At 42.8% G+C, this 19,097-nt stretch overlaps 1 protein-coding gene across 1 annotated transcript in view; it reads left to right on the top strand.

Moving 5' to 3' along the window:
* The window catches only part of DNAH11 (dynein axonemal heavy chain 11), a 330,986-nt gene that overhangs the window by 155,668 nt on the left and 156,221 nt on the right, over positions 1 to 19,097 (top strand). The window contains exons 43-49 of the mRNA XM_077757651.1: positions 5,841 to 6,018; positions 10,058 to 10,258; positions 12,881 to 13,046; positions 13,697 to 13,799; positions 14,578 to 14,817; positions 16,219 to 16,380; positions 16,617 to 16,810. Of these exons, the coding sequence (XP_077613777.1) occupies positions 5,841 to 6,018; positions 10,058 to 10,258; positions 12,881 to 13,046; positions 13,697 to 13,799; positions 14,578 to 14,817; positions 16,219 to 16,380; positions 16,617 to 16,810 (1,244 nt within the window). The remainder of the gene's footprint in view (positions 1 to 5,840; positions 6,019 to 10,057; positions 10,259 to 12,880; positions 13,047 to 13,696; positions 13,800 to 14,577; positions 14,818 to 16,218; positions 16,381 to 16,616; positions 16,811 to 19,097) is intronic.

Below are 19,097 nucleotides of genomic sequence, written 5' to 3'. Positions count from 1 at the left end.
CAATGCAATTTGTGATTCCTATGTTTTATATTTTTATAACATTATCATAAATCTCTGCGGGTTGCCTTGATCTCTCCTAAGCCTGTGTGTTGTTCAAGCATGTTCGTCCAAGCTGGTAGCGCTAACCTTGGCTGACGATGCCACACCCCTAGCCTTCCCCCAGATCTCTCTTCCGAGCTCATGGTCCAGGGTTTCCACCTGCCTCTGGAGCAGTGCCAGCATTGTGCTCTTGAAGGGGCCACTCACACTAGCCCTGCCAGAGACAGAGCTCTTCCTCTGCTCCACCCCCAAATTTGCTCTTCGTCTTTACCCTTTCGTATCCTTGAGGATACTCACATTCCTTCCAGTTGCTGTAGTGAAAAAACTGGTAGACCTCATTCTTCTTTATTTCTCTATCCAATAGTTATCCTTTCAATGACAAAACGGCGGTCACATCTGTCCTCTCTTTACCTCATCCCTAGAGCCTTGATTCAGGAATGTATCATCATTAGATCTGGGCTGCCACAGTGCCTTAGCTTGGGCTGCCATAACAAAATACCTTACATGGCATGCCTTAACCGATAGAAATTTAGTTTTAGAAGGCCAAGGTCAGGGTGCCAGCTTGGTCAAGTTCTGGCAAGGACCCTCTTTCTGGCTGATAGGCAGGTGTTCTTTTGCTGTGGCCTCACCTGGCAGAGAGAAAACCAGTAAAACTTTCTGGTGTCTTTTATATAAAGGCATTAATCCTGTCATGAAGGGCCCACCCTCATGACCTCATCTGAACGTAATTACCCCACAAAGGCCCCGTCTCCAAATACCATCACATTGCAGGTTAGAGCTTCTACGTAGGAATATGGGGTGGGCAGGCTAGACACATGTGAATCTATAGCACATAATACCCTTAAAATTGGTTTCCCTGTCACTGGTCTCTTACATCTAGTCAGTCTCTTATGTGATGCCCAGGGTAATTATTCTTGAACTAGAGGCACCTCAGGCCAGTTCCTTTCCAAGGGCCTTTCCTTTTGCCTAACGTGAGGCTCCCATGCCTGCACAGCATTTCTAGTGTAGTTCACCGTGGCCTCTGATTTCTTATGGGCAAACACTTGAGATGAGCTTGTTGAAGTGCATGCAAACATGCATATACACATAGGTTAGACTTGCTGAAGTGCAGGATTTTTCAACGTGAAAAGACTGCACATCTGGTCATCACACACCTCTGTATGTAGATTTTTTTGCCATGAAACGTTTCCAGTAATTGTTCAGGCTATCTCCATCATGCCAATAAACCTGGGAAGGGCAAAGTGACTTGATCCAGGTTACGCTGGTAAGAAATGAAAGTGCCAGCATTCACACCCCTGTACATCTCCAAAGTCCACACCGTCCAGGAGACCTCAGGATCTCTCATGGTCAGAAGGGTCCTACAGGTACCCCAGAATCTTTGCATTAGAAATAAATGGCTCATGTCTTCCAGACTCGGCCCCGTGTTTCCAGATGTCAACAGGGAATTTAAATTCGAAGGCATCACAGCCAAGCAGGAACCATATTTCCTTTGGTTTCCTTGTAGGTCCTCCACTACATGGCCGCTAAACTCTGGGCCAGTTTGGCTTCTTGTCACTTGGTTCCTGTGAATCCTACCTATAAATAAACTTGGAATTCACTTGGTCTGCTAGATCTTATTTTGATCTTTCTCAGAAGCCACATTTCCTTCTGTAATCTCCCAAGTGCTTTCTAAAGAATAGCAGCCTGTGTTACTTGAGAGTCAAGAGTTGGCATTGGGTGACTTCACAGGGTTTTTCTCAAGCACCATTTACAGCACAGGTGCATTTCTCCTTCACAGAGGCCACAGGCACGGTCTCTCCTCTCCTCAACCCATCCCCTCCATGCTTTTTTCTGTTTCCTGTGCTTTCTAGAAGGTTTTTCCTTCTTTGGATATAAACCAGGTAAAATTGTGTGAGTAGGATATTGACAGCAGAGATCTTTCTATTCCTGATGACCTGTCTTCCAGCTGATTGTGTTCTGATCTTTCCAGTTTCCAAACATGGTTACCTTCCTGTCAGTCCATCAAGCCAGGCCACCACAACGGTCACCTCACTCTCTCAGACATTCTCTCCCTAAACTAGAGTTGTCGTCGTCGTCGTCGTCGTCGTCTCCTTCTTCTTCTCCTTCTCCTCCTCCTCCTTTGTCGTCGTCGCCGTCGTCGTCATCATCATCATCTTTTCATTTCCAAAAGGTTCTAACTACAAAGCATTCAGAAGAGGGGCTGTAAATTTGGAAACATGATTGAAATAGACAAAAGACATATTCTTAGGTTAGCCATTTATTCATTAAACAAATTTGAATGCCTACTATATGTCAGAGAATATGCGTAGGCCTTTTAGTAGGCTATTTTACCGAATCTTCAAAAAAATAAAAATAAAACCTATATGTGTTGGTACAACTATCTTCCTCCCCTTTTACAATAAAAGGAGAGAAGTTAGCCTGTGAGGACACACAGTTAAAGTCTGAGCCAGGTTCAGACTGCAACAGAGTGATTCAGGCCCTGTGTTCTTAAGCCAGGCCCTTGCAAACAACTTGCAAAATAGGTCTTGGATCAACGCTCCCTGAGCTCCCATAAACTGCTATTTTCACTTCTCACTTGGCTTCTAAGGTAACAACCTCATTGGTCTGCTTTTGTACTTCCCCCATAATCCATTATCCTCTCAGCAGCCAGAGTGATTTTTTTAAATGTAAATTGAATTATATGGTACACTTGAGAGTTTAAAACACTTTAATGGATTCCTTTTGCTTTTAGGACAAAGTGAAAAATTTAATACTATTTCCAAGACCTCTGGATCTGGTCTTGCCTGTATCCCCCTGTTTCTTCCTTTGCCACTCCCTCCCCTACCTCCCACCCTCTTCCACCAGTTGCAGTGACAGCTTCTGGAACACAAGGTCTTTCGTACCTTTGCCTGTGCTGGCCTCTTCCTGCTTCTTGGAATAGTGTGCCTGTTCTAAAAAAAACAAAACAAAACAAAAAAAAACAAATAAAAACCTCTGTGCCTGTCCTCAAAGATGGCTCACTGAAGATCCAATTAAAATGAATTTACCAGGGCGTCTGGGTGGCTTAGTCGGTGAGTGTCTGACCTCAGCTCAGGTCATGATCTCCTGGTTCCTGGGTTTGAGCCCCGCATCAGGCTCTGTCCTGACATCTCAGAGGCCTGCTTCAGTTTCTGTTTCTCCCTGTCTCTCTGCCCCTCCCCTGCTCATGCTCTGTCTGTCTCTCTCTCTCTCTGAAAAATTGAAAAAATTAAAATTAAAAAAATACAATGTTACTCTCACTTAGAGCAAACTTTACTTACAAGGTGGCTCTTTATTTCTGCGTTTATGGCTTAGTGTCTGTTTCCACCATGCTTCCTCATGTCTCTGCCTCTATCTCCCCATAAGCTCTGTGAGGCAGGAAATTTGTTGGTTTTATTCCCCACAATAGAACAAATGCATTTTAGTTGAGTGAATTAATGACCCAAAGATTTATCACCAAAATGATCTTGCCGCTGTAGCAGCCAGCAAATTTTGATGTAAAGTAGGAGTCATGTGGATTCTGCCTACAGAGAATGGTGCCAAGTAAGTTATACTTTCTGAACTAACTTAATTGAAGACCACCTTGTTTAGGGTGATCAAATACACCATGCCGCCAACCTGAAAATCACTTACATGAGCCTAGACTCATGTAATGTAGGAGTGTGAGCTCACTGTGTTGAGAAGGTGGTGGGCAAGCTCTGCCTGCTTAGGCTGATGACCATTCTCTGCCCTCACCACACTCCCCTGCTCTCCAGCCATCCTGACTCTACTCATGTGTCATCAGCCCAGTACAGAAGGTGGGCCACAATCCGGGGACATAGGACATCAAAGAAAAAAACAGATTTAAGAATTTTACTGGAGAATAATGGGGAGTTAAGGTCTTAGGCTAAGTATGAGTGTGCTGAAGGTAGTGGACACTTACGCACACTGCTTTTCGATTTCACCAACTTCCTATGCTAGAGTATCATGTGGGTATTGGTGTCTCTGTGCCAGGTAGTTCTGTGGATAGAGGAGTCAGGAGGCTGGCTGGTCCTGTGGATGTTGGCATCCTTAGATGGAGTCTTCTATAGCTATAGAAGGCTTTTATAACCCACTAATACACAGTTGCCATGTCCCCTTCTTTATTTTCCAAACCCTAATCTAGCAGCAAGCAGCTTGTACCTATCATCATATAAAGACAGTCCTTTCTGGAGGAGAGGAGTTTGTCTCTCTAGAGCTTTCAGCTACTAGAGAGGGCAGTGGTGCCCTTCTGGAAAACCAAGAACATGGCTTTCCTCATCCCTCATGGTGGGGGTTCCCAGATGTAGAACATCAAAGATAGAGAGTCTGACTCAGAATTGGACCCACAAATAGATGGCCAACTAATCTTTGACAAAGCGGGAAAGAGTATCCAATGGAAAAAAGACAGCCTCTTTAACAGATGGTGCTGGGAGAACTGGACAGCAACATGCAGAAGAATGAAACTAGATCATTTTCTCACACCATACACAAAAATAAACTCAAAATGGATAAACGACCTGAACATGAGACAGGAAACCATCAAAACCCTAGAGGAGAAAGCTGCAAACAACCTCCTTGACCTCCAATGCACATGTACCCCAATGTGTATAGCAGCACTCTCAATAATAGCCAAATCATGGAAAGAGCCTAAGTGTCCATCAGTGGACGAATGGATCAAGAAGATGTGGTTTATCTATACAATGGAATACTACTTGGCAATGAGAAAGAATGGAATCTGGCCATGTGTAGCAACATGGATGGAACTTGAAGGTGTTATGCTGAGCCAAATAAGTCAAGCAGAGAAGGACAGATACCATATGTTTGCACGTATAGGTGGATTAGGAGGAATTTAACAGAGGACCATGGGGGAGAAGAAGGGGAAAAATAGTTGGGGAGAAGGAGGGAGGCAAACCATGAGAGACTCTTGAATGTTGAAAACAAACCAAGAGCTGATGGGGGTGGGGAGAGGGGAAGGGGNGGGGAGAAGAAGGGGAAAAATAGTTGGGGAGAAGGAGGGAGGCAAACCATGAGAGACTCTTGAATGTTGAAAACAAACTGAGAGCTGATGGGGGTGGGGAGAGGGGAAGGGGGGTGATGGGCATGGAGGAGGGCACTTGTGGGGATGAGCGCTGGGTGTTTTATGGAAACCAACTTGACAATAAACTAAGAAAAAAAAGATAAAGAGTTCAAATCTTGACTTGAAGGGATAAAATAGGTTTACCAAGTGCTTATTCTTCTAAATAAGGACACTTATAAAAAATGACCATCATTAATAATTTTATAAAGGAAAAGGTATTTCAACACCAAAAGGTCCAGAAGCCTGTAAGCTCAACTAAAGGACAGTATTTAAATCAAATAATGTCACCAATTTTTAAAAAGTATTCCTTTGTTCTTTCTTATTTTACCATCAGCTGATGTGAATATTGATAGAAATCGACCCCAGTGTTTGAGAACCACTGTTGTACTATACCCAGCATGGGAATTTGCATGATGGCTCATTGTTAAATTGAATAACCCAGGGGTAATCTAAGGTTCACCTAACCTTACTTTGCTTTTTAAGTTAATAATTATTCCAGAAAATTTGTACCTGATGGATACATGGCAATTATAGCTTTCTGCCTCTCTGATATTATCACTCATTATAAGTTACTTCTAGTTATTTATTTTTCTTGGGTCATTTACTCAATCCCATCTGTAATTATGACTCTGTACATAACAAATACTGTGCTTAACAGGATTTTGAGGGGCTTTGTGTTCAAAATTACCTCTAGGTCTACAGTAAGGATTTCTCTTATTCTCCTTAGCTTTCTGGCTCCCAAGCAGAATTCAGTCAATGGTGGCATAAAGAGATGAAAGCCGTGAAGTTTCCATCCCAGGGGACAATTTTTGATTATTATCTGGACCACAAAACTAAGAAATTTTTGCCCTGGGCTGATAAAGTCCCCAAATTTACTATGGATCCAGAGGTACCTCTGCAGGTAGGTGGGTGGAACATAGCCACACTCTGGTTGTTTAAGCCTTTTTAGTTCTTTTTTTTTTTTCTTTTTCTTTTTTTCTTTTTTTTTTTTTTTGAGCAGTTCTTTTCCTGCCCAATGAAAACATTGTCGATATGGTCAACATATACCATATTTCCCGAGAGAAAAGAATCTCAGACATAGGACCGATCTGTAAGATGGCTCTTGTATTTTTACAACCTTTTTAAAAAGTTTTCAACTTCATTGTATAGTAACAGCTTTCTTTATATCTTCCTGGAAACTTTGTGGGTTTTATTAAAAATCAAAGATTTCTGTTCAGTGATTCTTATATCTGACCATAACATGAATTTGTTAGCACTTTTTACATAGAATGTCTTTTCTTTAGCCCCCAAGCCGTAAAACGGATGTGTGGACTCTCTTCAACTTCTTGCTGTGTTTCATATCCTCATGCAACTGACAAATCTAAAAGGATCTCTTTCATTTTCTCTTCATAGACCGTTGTTTTACATTCCTCTGATGTGTACTTTTTGGTCGTCATCTTAGTCTGCCTCAATCTGTTTTCTTTTTCATTATACTTCTTAAAATCATGTCACTCCAGGGGCACCTGGGAGGCTCGGTTGATTAAATGTCCAACTCTTGATTTCGGCTCAGGTCATGATCCTAGGGTTCTAGGGATTGAGCCTCGCATCGGGCTCTGCACTGACAGTGTGGAGCCTGCTTAGGATTTTCTCTCTCTGCCCCTCCCCCTGTGCTCACTCACTCTCTCAAAACACATCAATAAACTTAAAAAAAAACTCATGTCATTCTGATTCACTTTGGAGCTTATTTCAAGTAGCGCTCTGCAAACAGAATCTAGGTGATTTCCGTGGCACTCATTAGGAGGCAGCTAATGTGAAATCAGAGAAAACCCGATGTATTGGTTCCCTGGAGCCGCTGCAGCAAAGCATCACAAGGCTTGAACAGCAGACATGTACTGTCTCATGGTCCTGGAGGCGACAAGTTGAAAAACACCGTGTCAGTGGGACTGGTCCCTTCTGACACTGTCAGGGACAGTGTGTTCCAGGCCTCTCTCTCTGAGTTTGCTGGTGATCTTGGTGTTTCGTGGTGCTGGCACCTTAGCTGCTCATGGCCTTTCCCCAGTGTGTGTTCCTGTATGCACTTTTCCCTTTGTGTACGGATACCCATCACTGGACTAGGGGCCTACTCTACTTGTATGTGTGCCAGGGCTGCCCTAACACAATACCACAGCCTTGGTGGCTTCTACGTCAGAAATTCACTTTCTCCTGTTTCTCTCTGGAGGCTAGCAGTCCGTGGCTGACATGTGGGCAGCTTTGGTTTATTCTGAGTCCTCTCTCCTTGGCTTTCAGACGGCCGCCTGCCTGCTGTGTCCTCCCTTTGTGTGTGTGCATCCCTGCCTCCTGGGAGACTGTCTCTGTGTCTGTCCAAATCTCCTCCTGTTACAGGGACACCAGTCAGATTGGGGCAGAGCCTACCCTAATGGCCTCATTTTAACTTAATTAGCTCTTTAAAGATCCTGTTTTGTGATACAGTCACATTCTGAGGTACTAAGGGTTTGGGTTAGAGCCCAATTCCTAAGAATTTTGGGAAGACCCCCTTTGACCCCTAACACCTAACCAGAAGGAAACTTCACAAACAAGAAATGAGAGGTAGGATGGCCCCAAGACTGATCCATTCTGTGACTTGGTGTTATTACCAAGGATTTAGGTCTTACCATCTCTCTGCTCTTCTTAACCCTGGCGGCATTTTAAAACTAGGATCCTTCGTAGTCTGAAAAGGGCTCCGGTAACCCCAGGAGTCACCTTTAGAGAGATTCGGATGCTTTCTCGTAACTTTTTATGGAGAGTGAGGAAACCTCCTCAGAAGCCGCAGAGTAGACCGCCTCTTGCAACTAATACTCCAGGGGTCACATGCCACCCTTAAGCTGTCTCGGGCCAGGGTAACAGGTTACACTAATTGGCTCTGATGAATCACCACACTACCATGGGAACCAGGTGGCGCTTCCCTGAAGCACGTCTGTGTGGGAGAAGCTTGGAGACTTGGACAAAGTGGGAACTCCAATAGGAAGGAGAAGTGGAGAAATGGGTGTTGGGAGGCCACTCACCGTGTCTGTTCCATCTGCTTGATAAATTTTGAAATCTGTTTTTGCTCACTCTGCCTGGATGTAGCCCACCTGGTGGTGTTATCTAGCTACTTGAAAGCTGAGAATTCATAATTAACCAGAGACCAAAAACTGGTATAACAGGGTTGAGACATCTGATCAATGATAATTTCTATTCACCAAGGAACTATTAGGACTTTTAGTCTTATTTTACACACAACTGGACCAGGCATGGTTATCTGATTAACAGCTACTTTTTNCTATTCGTAGTGGTATTTGGGACTCTCCACCTTGTGTGCTCTGGCTTGTTTCTTGAGGTAGCCCTTTTTACCATTACACAGCTAGTTGGTGGTCTCAGGCCTTATCCGCAGATGCTTCAAAATTTAAGGGGGGGATAGCTCGACGTACACACACGTCCCGCCCACCACGTAGAGCGCCCCGAGCCGTGAGATCATGACCTGAGCCAAAGTCGGATGCTTAACCAACTGAGCCACCCAGGCGCCCCCTGATTAACAGCTTCTTAACATATTGGATGAGAACCATAACTCAATAATAATGGTCAATGCTGATATTACAGAGTCTATCTCAGACCCTTTTCTAACTTGCTTTACATAGATTCACTCATCCTTAAAACAGTTTTCTAAGGCATAGACTGTTAATAACCCCTTTACACAGGGAAAAATGAGAGTGCCAAAAGATGAAGGAAGGTGTGTACTGTGTATGCCCTGGTGTGCCTTCTGTGTGGTAATTAAGACAGCGCTCAGGCTTGGAAAGGCTTGGGTTTCAATCTAAGTACCACCACTTACTACTTTGCTGTGACTTTGGCCAAATTATCAGTGATCTCTGAGCTTTAGTTTCATCATCTCTGAGATGAAATTCCTATCAATTAGCTCTGTGTATCATACAGCATAGCTTATAAAGTGCTTACCAGAGTATAGTAAGTACTGTAGTATGTCACGTACTCAGTACTCAGCACTCAGCAGATGTTAATTATTAGTCTTAATGTGTAGAGAAAAGCNCATACAGCATAGCTTATAAAGTGCTTACCAGAGTATAGTAAGTACTGTAGTATGTCACGTACTCAGTACTCAGCAGATGTTAATTATTAGTCTTAATGTGTAGAGAAAAGAGCTAATAGCCAAATTAAAAGGCACATGATGACACTGAGCAGGAAAAAAGAAAAATTTTATAAAATGTAACTGATTAAAAACAGTCATCTGGGACTGTTTAAAGTAGCACAGAGCATTGGTCTTTTCCTTTTAGTAGGCCCTGAGAGCATCACTAAATTAAATCAGAATCCTGGAGTAAATATTCATAATCATGAAAATGATCCTGAATGATCTATAAAATAGCAGTTGTTTTCCGTATATGCTAACCATGTAAGGAAGAATATATTGTAGATTTTAGGTGTTTTTTTTTTTAATGAGCAATCTGAATCTTGCAAGTGGCTTTTTACCCCCTTTATAAATTGGCCACCAAAAATGTGAGAGACATCAACTCTGTTTGCATCGTTGTGCAGGATTCTTTTTCTTGCGTGTCTGCACCTGCTACCTCTTTTCCTGATGTTATATATTAGTCTGTGTTCGCAGAGTCAGATGTTTATTCCCGTTCTTCATGTTACTGTAGTCCCCTATGCCAACTCAAATTTGTTTTGAAACAATATACTATATAAAGAAAAGATAAAGCAGTGGCTTATGCCATTGTGCTCTGAGGGTACTACCCAGTTGCTCTCCTCCAGCCATGATGTCTGAACTTTGACAATTCAAAACTGAAAATTAGGTAAGATCCTTTGTAGTGACTGGTAACCTGAATTACGAATTCTTTGGGTCTCAGTTGTGTAGTGACTGAGTTGGTCCAGATTCTGAAATTTAGGATGAACCGCCATTTCTGACTTGGCTTTCATTCTCTTTCTCCCCGCTCCAGAGAGTTATGGTTCACACATCAGAGACAACTCGTCTCAGATATTTCGTAGAGTTGCTGCTTGACAAAAGACAGCCGCTAATGCTAGCGGGAAACGCTGGGGTGGGCAAGACGGCCTTCGTCAGTGACACGCTGGCGAGTCTGTCTGAGGATTACGTAGTGTCCCGCGTGCCTTTCAACTACTACACGACGTCCGCGGCTCTGCAGAGTAAGTGCCCCTCCTGTTTGTGTTGTAGAAATGAGCGATCAGAGACTGTCAAGGCTAGGACATGCAGCTCCAGGGGAAGGCTACTTTCTCTAGGCTTTAGACCTTCCGCTGAAGCTTCAGATGAACTTTCACCTATCACCAGTCTGGATAAAATAAACTTGGTTTCAGCATTGAGATTTTTGGCTTTTTATATCACTAATGGCCTAATTGGGGTTATTACACTTTAAAACCACAAGAATCGACATCAAAACTGTGTTCGTTGCCTTTGCCTCTACGCAGTTTGGTCACCTTTAATCAGTTTTATGGAGGCCAAGCAATATAAGGGTGTACACGAGGAAGACTGCTCTCACTGCCTTTTCAAGTGAAGAATTGATTTAGGAGAACTTCATTAAAACTACATCGATGAAGTGGCAGTCTGTGAGCTGTTGATTAAATCTTTGGAAAATTGTAAGAAGTATTTAAAACTGTTGAAAAAATGTATCACTGTCGTCCAAAGAACCGCACAGATTTTGGGCATTCTGAACTAGAAAGGGCAAGCAACGTAGACTTAGGAAGCAGCGGAGACAGTGATGGGGCAGCTGCTCTGGGTAGATCTGTCACTGTCCAGCAGAGCCAGGGTTAGGCCGGGGACGGGGCTGTGAAGCCCCCTCTTGCACAGTAGTTTAGTAAGCCTCTTTAGTTCCCCAGCTTGTGGTTTCTGTGCTGCGTGTGTGTATCCTTAGCAGTTGTGATTACTAATAAATTTCCTTATGGACATCATTAACTCAGCCAAGAGTGATTTTTCTGTAATTTCTTATGAATCAAGTTTGTCTTGCTTGACTTCATGGAATGGAACAGTCAAAAATCTAACTTGGCAGTTTCTAATTATTTAGCAAATGTATATTGCTTGTCTATTTTTTCCAAGGCATTGTGTTCTGTGCATGGTTTTCATTCAGAGACTCGGAAGCAGGGATCACTTAATCACTTGTAAGTGGAAGATTAGGGCTACAATTCAGTAATTGAACAAAGTACTTGACTGTAGTATGAGTTTATCTTGCTAATTCCTGAAAGTGCACAGCCGTGTATAAGATTCAGACATTGCCTATTAGCACAAATAATAGAAAGAGCAGTGTACTTTGAAGAAAGTTGGGGTTTCAAACCTTCAAGGTGGAGTGGTATGCAGGCCAAGATGGGATTTGAGATAGAAGAATCCGTAGAAGCAAAGTTATACAAGAGAAAATTACAGAATACATTCAGTTAATTGAATCTCTAAATGGCTGAAGTGCAGGGATGGCGTAGAAGATCGAGGAAAGGCTGGAGAAGAGGGTTGGAGTTACATTGTAGATAGAATGCCCACTTGTCAAGTTTGCCAAAAATGGGGGCGGGGATTCCCAGGACATGGGGTTTTTAGTCCCAGGTTGGTCTCTGTAACTGTAGAAAGAGCTGAGATACAAGCTGAAGACCATATATTTCATTTGATGGGAAATGGTGAGTCATTGATGGGGAGCAAGGAACTGACGAGATGGAGGGTGTACTTGAGGAAGAGGTGTCGGAGGTGGGGAGCCCAGTCCCCCTGATGGTGTGCCAGCTGCATGGAATGTCGCTCTGCACTAATATTGTGGAGGGAATGATGAAAAGGAAGAGACAAGAGGTACCCTTTATAGGCTCTGGCCTTGCACGTCTGCAACCACAAGAGAAAGATTATGTTGAAGCTTTTCATCTGGCTAACTAAAAGAGTGTCAATCCTCCAAACAGGAGCGCAGAAGGGAAATAGGAAGAGGTGGGTTGTGAGTGAGGAAGAGGGTTGTTTGGTGTCGGCCAAACATTCAGGTACCAGTGGCTGATAGGAAGCAAGGATTTGGACACGCAATTCCCCTGCTTAGAAGAGAGCTTTGTTAATTTACTCATCATATGCTTGTTTGTTCTTTGATTTGTTCATTCATTTGTTCATTGAACAAATGACTTTGGGTTGTCATCAGGAATATAGGAATGAACACAATGTAGTTTCTTGTCCTCAGGCTTTTTATTGTCCATTTAGAGAGTCAGCAACTATTGGATATTACAACCTACACATTCTATTAAGGATTTTCTACCCTCATGATTTTTCTGAAATCATTGCAAAGTCATTTAGGCGCATGGAGAAATGTAAGTTGTTGTGTGCACTAGATAGTCTAGATACCGGATTCCCTTGGACTTCTGCACTTGGATGACACAGCAAAGGAAGTGTGGGAGACTCTCTTGAGCTGTCCCTAGAAGCTCCTGCAAGGGTGATCGAGAAAGACAAAGACTGAGGGAGCGGGCCATGGCTGGGTGACAGTGGGCCATGTGGTAGAGTGGGTTCAGGGAGGAAAGCGCACCGGCCACTGATAGTGTGGCTTAGTGTGATGTCGTGTCATAAATGTTGACTCCCCAGGGAAGGAGAGGTGAGGTATACTTTGGCAGTAGGAGGGAGGTTGACAGGAAAGCCTGACACGGAGGAGATGAGCAGAGAGTCATCACTGATATTAACTTGCACAAAGGTGATACTCAGAGACTTAGAGTGGATGAAATGGACAGAAGATGAGGAAAACTTAGAACACAAGGACTAAGGACAGAAAATGACATTTTATCCAATTGGTGGGCAGAATGATGCATTTGTTTCAGGAATTCTTGAGAAACCTCTCGAGAAAAAAGCTGGTCGTATCTATGGGCCAGGAGGAAACAAAAAACTGGTTTATTTCATTGATGATATGAATATGCCCGAAGTGGATTTATATGGCACCGTGCAGCCCCACACTCTGATTCGACAGCACATTGATTACGGACACTGGTAAGCGAGTCTCTGTGCTTTATTCTATATTGAAAGCTGATCATTATTATGGATGAACACTGAAGAATGAAATTACTCTGATTTCTTCTTCTTCCGAGGAGCATTTTCTTTAGTAACTTTTAAGTGTCATTTTACATTCCCTTTTTGTTACCACAAGTGAGGAAGCTTCCATGTGTATCTTTGGAAGAATTGGTTTGAAAGTGTTTTAGAAATATTACTCTCTAGGAGAAGTATTAAACTCTCAAATACACTGAATTACTTAGATGCTTGACCATGTTCTGTGTGCTGTCACTGTTTAGTAATGTCCGGGTGCTGCAGCATGCCCATCCCTGCTATTAACTAGCAGGAGAGCCCCAGCCTAGCTGTGGATATTTCTAACCAGAAGTAGCATCATGTGAGAATCAATAAGCATTAATAGTGTGTATTGATTCAGCTCCTTATGCCGATTCTGGCATCAAAGGAGCTATGTAGCCTTCCACTTTCTGAGCTTTAATTTCTGTGTCCCTGAGAAGAGACTAACACTCCCGACATCACAGAGTGATTGTAAGGCTCAAAGGAGACAATTTGTGATCAAGTCTTTGATAAACTGGGAGATTTTGTTGTCGTCATTTTCGGTTTTTGGAGTTAAGGTTTTGTTTTCTGTCTTCGAGGTATGATAGACAGAAGGTGATGCTTAAAGAAATCCACAACTGTCAGTACATTGCCTGCATGAATCTAATGGTGGGCAGTTTCACAATCAATCCTAGACTACAGGTAAGGTGTGCATTACTGCTCCCTCCTAAATGGTCCCTAAATAAAATGCCCAGACATCACAGATTGTGATTCTTGCTGCTTTGAGTACAAATTAGGTCTCCTACTGGACATTTGGTTAATAAGCATGTAAGTAATTTTTAATAGACTATATTTTAGTATTTATTCACTTATTTTGAGAGAGAGAGGGAAAGAGAGAGAGAGGATGTGAGCAAGTGGGGGAGGGACCAGAGTGGCTGGGTGGCTCTCATGACCTTGGATGGGCTCATTGGTATGTCTGGGAGTTGACTATCAGCAAATCGTGGTGGCTTTGACTAAAGTGGTAGGGACTGTATGGTTCTCCTTCATGGGCCTCTCATCCATCAGGAGGCTTGTACAATTCATGGTAAAGGTAGAGCTTAAGGGAGCAAGTGGATGGGTTGTATGGCTGGCTCAGTCCATGGAACAGGCGGCTCTGGATCTCAGGGTTGTAAGTTTGAGCCTCATGTTGGGTGTAGAGATTACTTAAAAATACAATCTTAAAAAAAACCCAAAAAACAAATGGAAGCACACAAGGTTCTGACAGTAACTGGCACACTGTCACCTCTGTCTCACTCTGTTGGCTCAATCAAGTCATATGGCCAGGCCCAGAGTCAGAGAGGAAGGGACCACAGTAACATGGCAATGGGTCTGGGTACCAGAGGGATTAGATAATAATTGTGCTTTTTTTTTTTTTTTTTTTGCAGTTTCCTGGTACCATTATAATCCTAATCATGTACAACTCTTACGTTTTGTTTTTCAGAGACATTTCACTGTGTTTGCATTCAACTTTCCATCCTTGGATGCACTACACACCATTTATGGCCGAATTCTTAACTTCCATTTCCAGCAGCAAGCATTTAGTCCATCAGTTCTCAGAAGTGGTCCCTCTTTGATACAGGCAACAATCGCATTTCATCAGATGATGACACAAAACTTTTTACCCACAGCTATTAAATTCCATTACCTCTTTAATCTGAGAGACCTATCAAACGTCTTCCAGGTATCTTGACGGCCCTGGGTTACATACCTTGGGTGAAGGAATGATTAGAGTAATGTTAACGGTGTTCACTTCTGGAATGCAGTTGAAGACGATGCTGGGCACTTTTGTTTGTGTTCTTTGATTTTAAAGCATGTAAACATTTGAGTGCCTTATTTTGTGCCATGTGAGGAGGATCCTTTGTTATTTTTTGTAATTATGCAGTATGATTTTTAAACACGCATCAAAAGCAACTTGAATTTCTTACACCACTTCATTATTTTGACTTGACTTTGACGCTTACTTTACTTATCTGGTAAAAGGACAGTGTTTATGTATTTGGTTTTGAAAGGAAATTCCAAAGAGGGGATTGAAACATGGAATTAAAAAAAAAATCAAACGGTATGATCTACCTTATGCAGTAAAAGTGGTTGAAGAATTATTTATGGCCTAACGTTCTTTTGTGAGAGAGGTAGTAGTTGATTTACATAAGAAAATTTCAGGATATGTCTTCATATATGGTGATTTTTTAAAAATGTTTTTATAACCCTCTTTTTTAAACCACTCCACTACTGCCTTACGACTATAATACCACCTCAGACCATCAGCTTCCTGAGGACGTGGACCACTCATTCTCATGCTGTCTTTCTAGTACTGACCGGAAAGACTGCTCAATACAGTGTCGCTTAAAAACAGACTTTTAATCTCTGCGGGGGGAAGGGAAGGAAGGCCATAGCTGACGTGGGATGAGAGGCCTGCTCACTGCTTATGTCCAGGCTGTCTGGTCCACCTAACAGCATCAAACATTTGGTTAGCATTTGCAACTACTTGTCTACAACTCGCTGTGTTCTCTCCTGAGTCTAGAGCCATCTGACTCTCTTTCAAAGACATGGGTCTGTGTAAATCCAAGACACTGGAGGGCAGTGTTGAAGGAGGGTGGGAGTCAAAATGTTGTGGTGCCGATTCCTCATCTACCCACAAAGTGTGATTTCAGGCAGTTTACTTTTGGTCTCATTTTCTTCCTCTGTGAAATGGAAGAGTTAGATGAACTGATAGCAGAAAGTTTTAGAATATAAAATAATTGATCCTGTGACATTCATGTTAGCTGTTGGTAAAACATTTTGGGGAAACTTTATTTGTTGAAGGACTTAAAAGATGCGAGTCCTCAGATGAGGTATTCATTTCTGGGGCTGGCATTTGAAATCCAATCATAGCCACCTTCCAAAGCTGGGTATAACGCTAGTGAATTTTTAAGATGTTACTTACCAGGAAGTAAAACTACTATTATAATAATTCTATTGATAGTAATTGTTTTAATTTGATAAATTGCTAAGTTTAGTATACAGTTAAAATGTTAAAGGAAAATACTATTTTGGAATGTCATCAGTTTCTGAGTTTTAATTTTTCCCATTTTTTTCCTTGTAGGGGATCTTATTTGCTTCTCCTGAATGTTTAAAATGTCCAGATGATTTAATATGCCTTTGGCTTCATGAATCCTCACGTGTTTATGGAGACAAACTGGTAGACCCGAAGGATTGTGATCTGTTTCAGAAAAAAATGCTGGAAACTGCTTACAAATACTTCGAAGTAAGTGTGTGGACTGTCCGAGGTGACCATTTGCTCTGGCACGAACTGGTGTCAGGGCGGAGTTAGATACGGATGTGACTGAATGGTGCGGATGCTTACCTTGCTGGAAACGGTTGTGATTCTGGAATGTACTCTGCCTGTACTTGGGAACATTGTGCCGCCTGCTCACGGACTGACAGCACGCTTTTCCATTGACGGGCCACTGTGACTATTCTTGTCTTTTCCTCCTCCCGCAGGGTGTAAACGGTCATGCGCTGCTTCAACAGCCCCTTGTCTATTGCCACTTTGCTCATGGTGGGCAAGATCCCTGTTACCTGCCAGTGAAGGACTGGGAGGTACTGCGGACGGTTCTTACGGAAGCCTTGGACAGCCACAATGAACTGAATGCTGCCATGAACCTCGTTCTATTTGAGGACGCCATGCAGCATGTGTGAGTTGACACGTCATGATGTTTTTTCACAACATAAAAATGGCCAGGTCTCTACAGTTGTTTTTCCGTAGGTCATACTCAGTACTCTGAGCTGGTAGTTCTTATCTCTCATTTGCCATCCAGTATCAAACTGTGTCTCTCTAAGGTCACAATCTTAAGAGCGTCTTATGTCAGTACACTACTTTCTGACATGTGGTCATAGCCATAATTTCATTTTACTGCAGCCCTGTTAGGTAAGAAAACTAAGAAAGAGGAAGGCATGGGACTTGAGCAAAGCCATAAGGTTCCTAAGGGGCAGAAACAAGGACCCTGTGAATCTGCTGGTCATTGGTGAAGCATGTTTATGGAAGGCTTCCTGAGTGCTAAACGGGAAAGTGCCAGGCTTTTCACTACTCTGGTACGAGTTAGAAAAGGAAAGGGGCATGTTTCCTTGGCAGAAAATTAGAGAGATGCCTCTGTCCTGGTGTAGAGTTTGGCTGACAAGGCTCTCTCTCTCTCTCTCTCTCACCTCCTAGACTGGCTACCATGGGCAGTGCACAGATCATGCAACCATCCATAGCTCCTTTGCTGTGAGATTAAACAAGATAGTCTAGTTCTTAGTCTAGTTGAGCTTAATTTTAGTGATGCTCATGGACATTTATGATGACATGAACAAATAAGCAAGAAAAATGTCAGAAAGTGATGTGTCATGCTAGGAAACAGATCGATTCCAAGGACTATGTACATTCCCACAAAGGGTCTGGGGAACTCTGCGAGGAGGTGACCTTTAAGGTGAGATCAAATGGTAAGCAGGAGCTAAGCATAGAAAGATTTGCAGAAAGAATATTCTAGAGAAGGGCATATTTTGTGTGGCCCCAAGGTTGAAGGTTCAGAACCAGAAAAGGGGTCATCATGGCTGCAGCATGGAGAAAAAGTGGGGAAAGCAGGGCATGACACGGATGGAGAGGCAGGAGTGGGTGGGTCTTACTGGTGTCGGGTGTTTTCTTATAACCAGAGGAAGGAGTTCCAATTTTATTCGAAGTGCTGTGAGAAGCTTTTCAGCAGATTTTAGTGTGGGAATGACAACATTTGTGGAATAGTCTCAGCTTGCCATTGCCACTGCTTGTGTAGGGAGCTGGGTACACCTTTACATCCAGTGCCGTTCTCCTAGTCGCTATCGTTGGTCGCTGGCTGTAGTCATTTGCTAGCATTGATGTAACAAAATGCCACATATGGGTGGTTTAGAAAAACAGACATGTATTTTCTCACAGTAGAGGCCAGAAGCCTGAAATTGAGGTGACAGAGGGCCATGCTCCTTCTCAAGGGCCTAGGAAGGAATCTGTTCCAGAATTCCCTCCTAGCTTCCGGGAGTTTCTTGGCTTATGGCTGCTTGACTCCAGTTCTCACGTGGCGTTCTCCCTCTGTGCATGTCTACATCCAAATTTCTCCTTTTTATGAGGATACCAGTTGGATTGGATAAGGGGCCCACCTTGCTGCAGAACATAACCAAGTACTTCCTCAGTGACCCTAATTTCAAATAAGCTTACATTCTAGTGTACTGGGGGTTAGAACTTGAATATATGAATCTGAGGGGACGCCATTTCATAGATAAAACTGGCTTTTCCAAAGTGAAAGTTTCCAACAATCTTTCCAGCAGAGATTAAAATAATGAAATCATGCTTAAAAATAAATCCAGAAAGAAGGAAGTATGGGAAGAAGGAATTTGGAATACACACAACGAAAGGCGGAGAATCTAATTGTTAGAAGTTGCTCTTGATAATGTTTATAGGCCAAGTGCCCAAGAAAAACTTCAGAAGCCTCCCCATCATGAGTTATAAGCGTGTTAAGTATTGACTGGCTGATTGATCCCTTTGTGGTTGCAATTCTCTGATTATGCAAACGTTTTCGTTAGAATCTGACCATGGTGCTAACTGAAGTATTAGTAACGCTGTTCCCGGTTTGGCTGGGATACACTGTGTTCGTATGTTACTGGTCAGGTGAAAGAGATCTCTTGCTGCCGCTGAAGGAGAGACTCTTTGCACGAAATCCCTCAACCTGGGCTTCTCAGTGGCCTAAAAAGGAAGGCTGTTTCTTTGATCAGGCAGTGTGCTGAGTGACTCAGGGTTAGAGATGATTTCAGAGCACGTCCTGGGGGGCTTGTAGAAAGGAACTTTGCTCAAGAATCTGGGGAGGTACGAATGTCGAAGCATATGTTAAAATGAAAGGGAAACCGCTTTGTAACTTGGGGCCACACTTGCATTAGAGTAATTTTACAGCTTTCCTGAGGTGTTTTTGTTGTGTGATCATG

This window comes from Crocuta crocuta, unplaced genomic scaffold (assembly GCF_008692635.1).
Source record: "Crocuta crocuta isolate KB4526 unplaced genomic scaffold, BGI_CrCroc_1.0 scaffold62, whole genome shotgun sequence".
In the NCBI taxonomy this organism is placed as follows: domain Eukaryota; kingdom Metazoa; phylum Chordata; class Mammalia; order Carnivora; family Hyaenidae; genus Crocuta; species Crocuta crocuta.
This window is presented reverse-complemented; position numbering and strand designations above follow the sequence as displayed.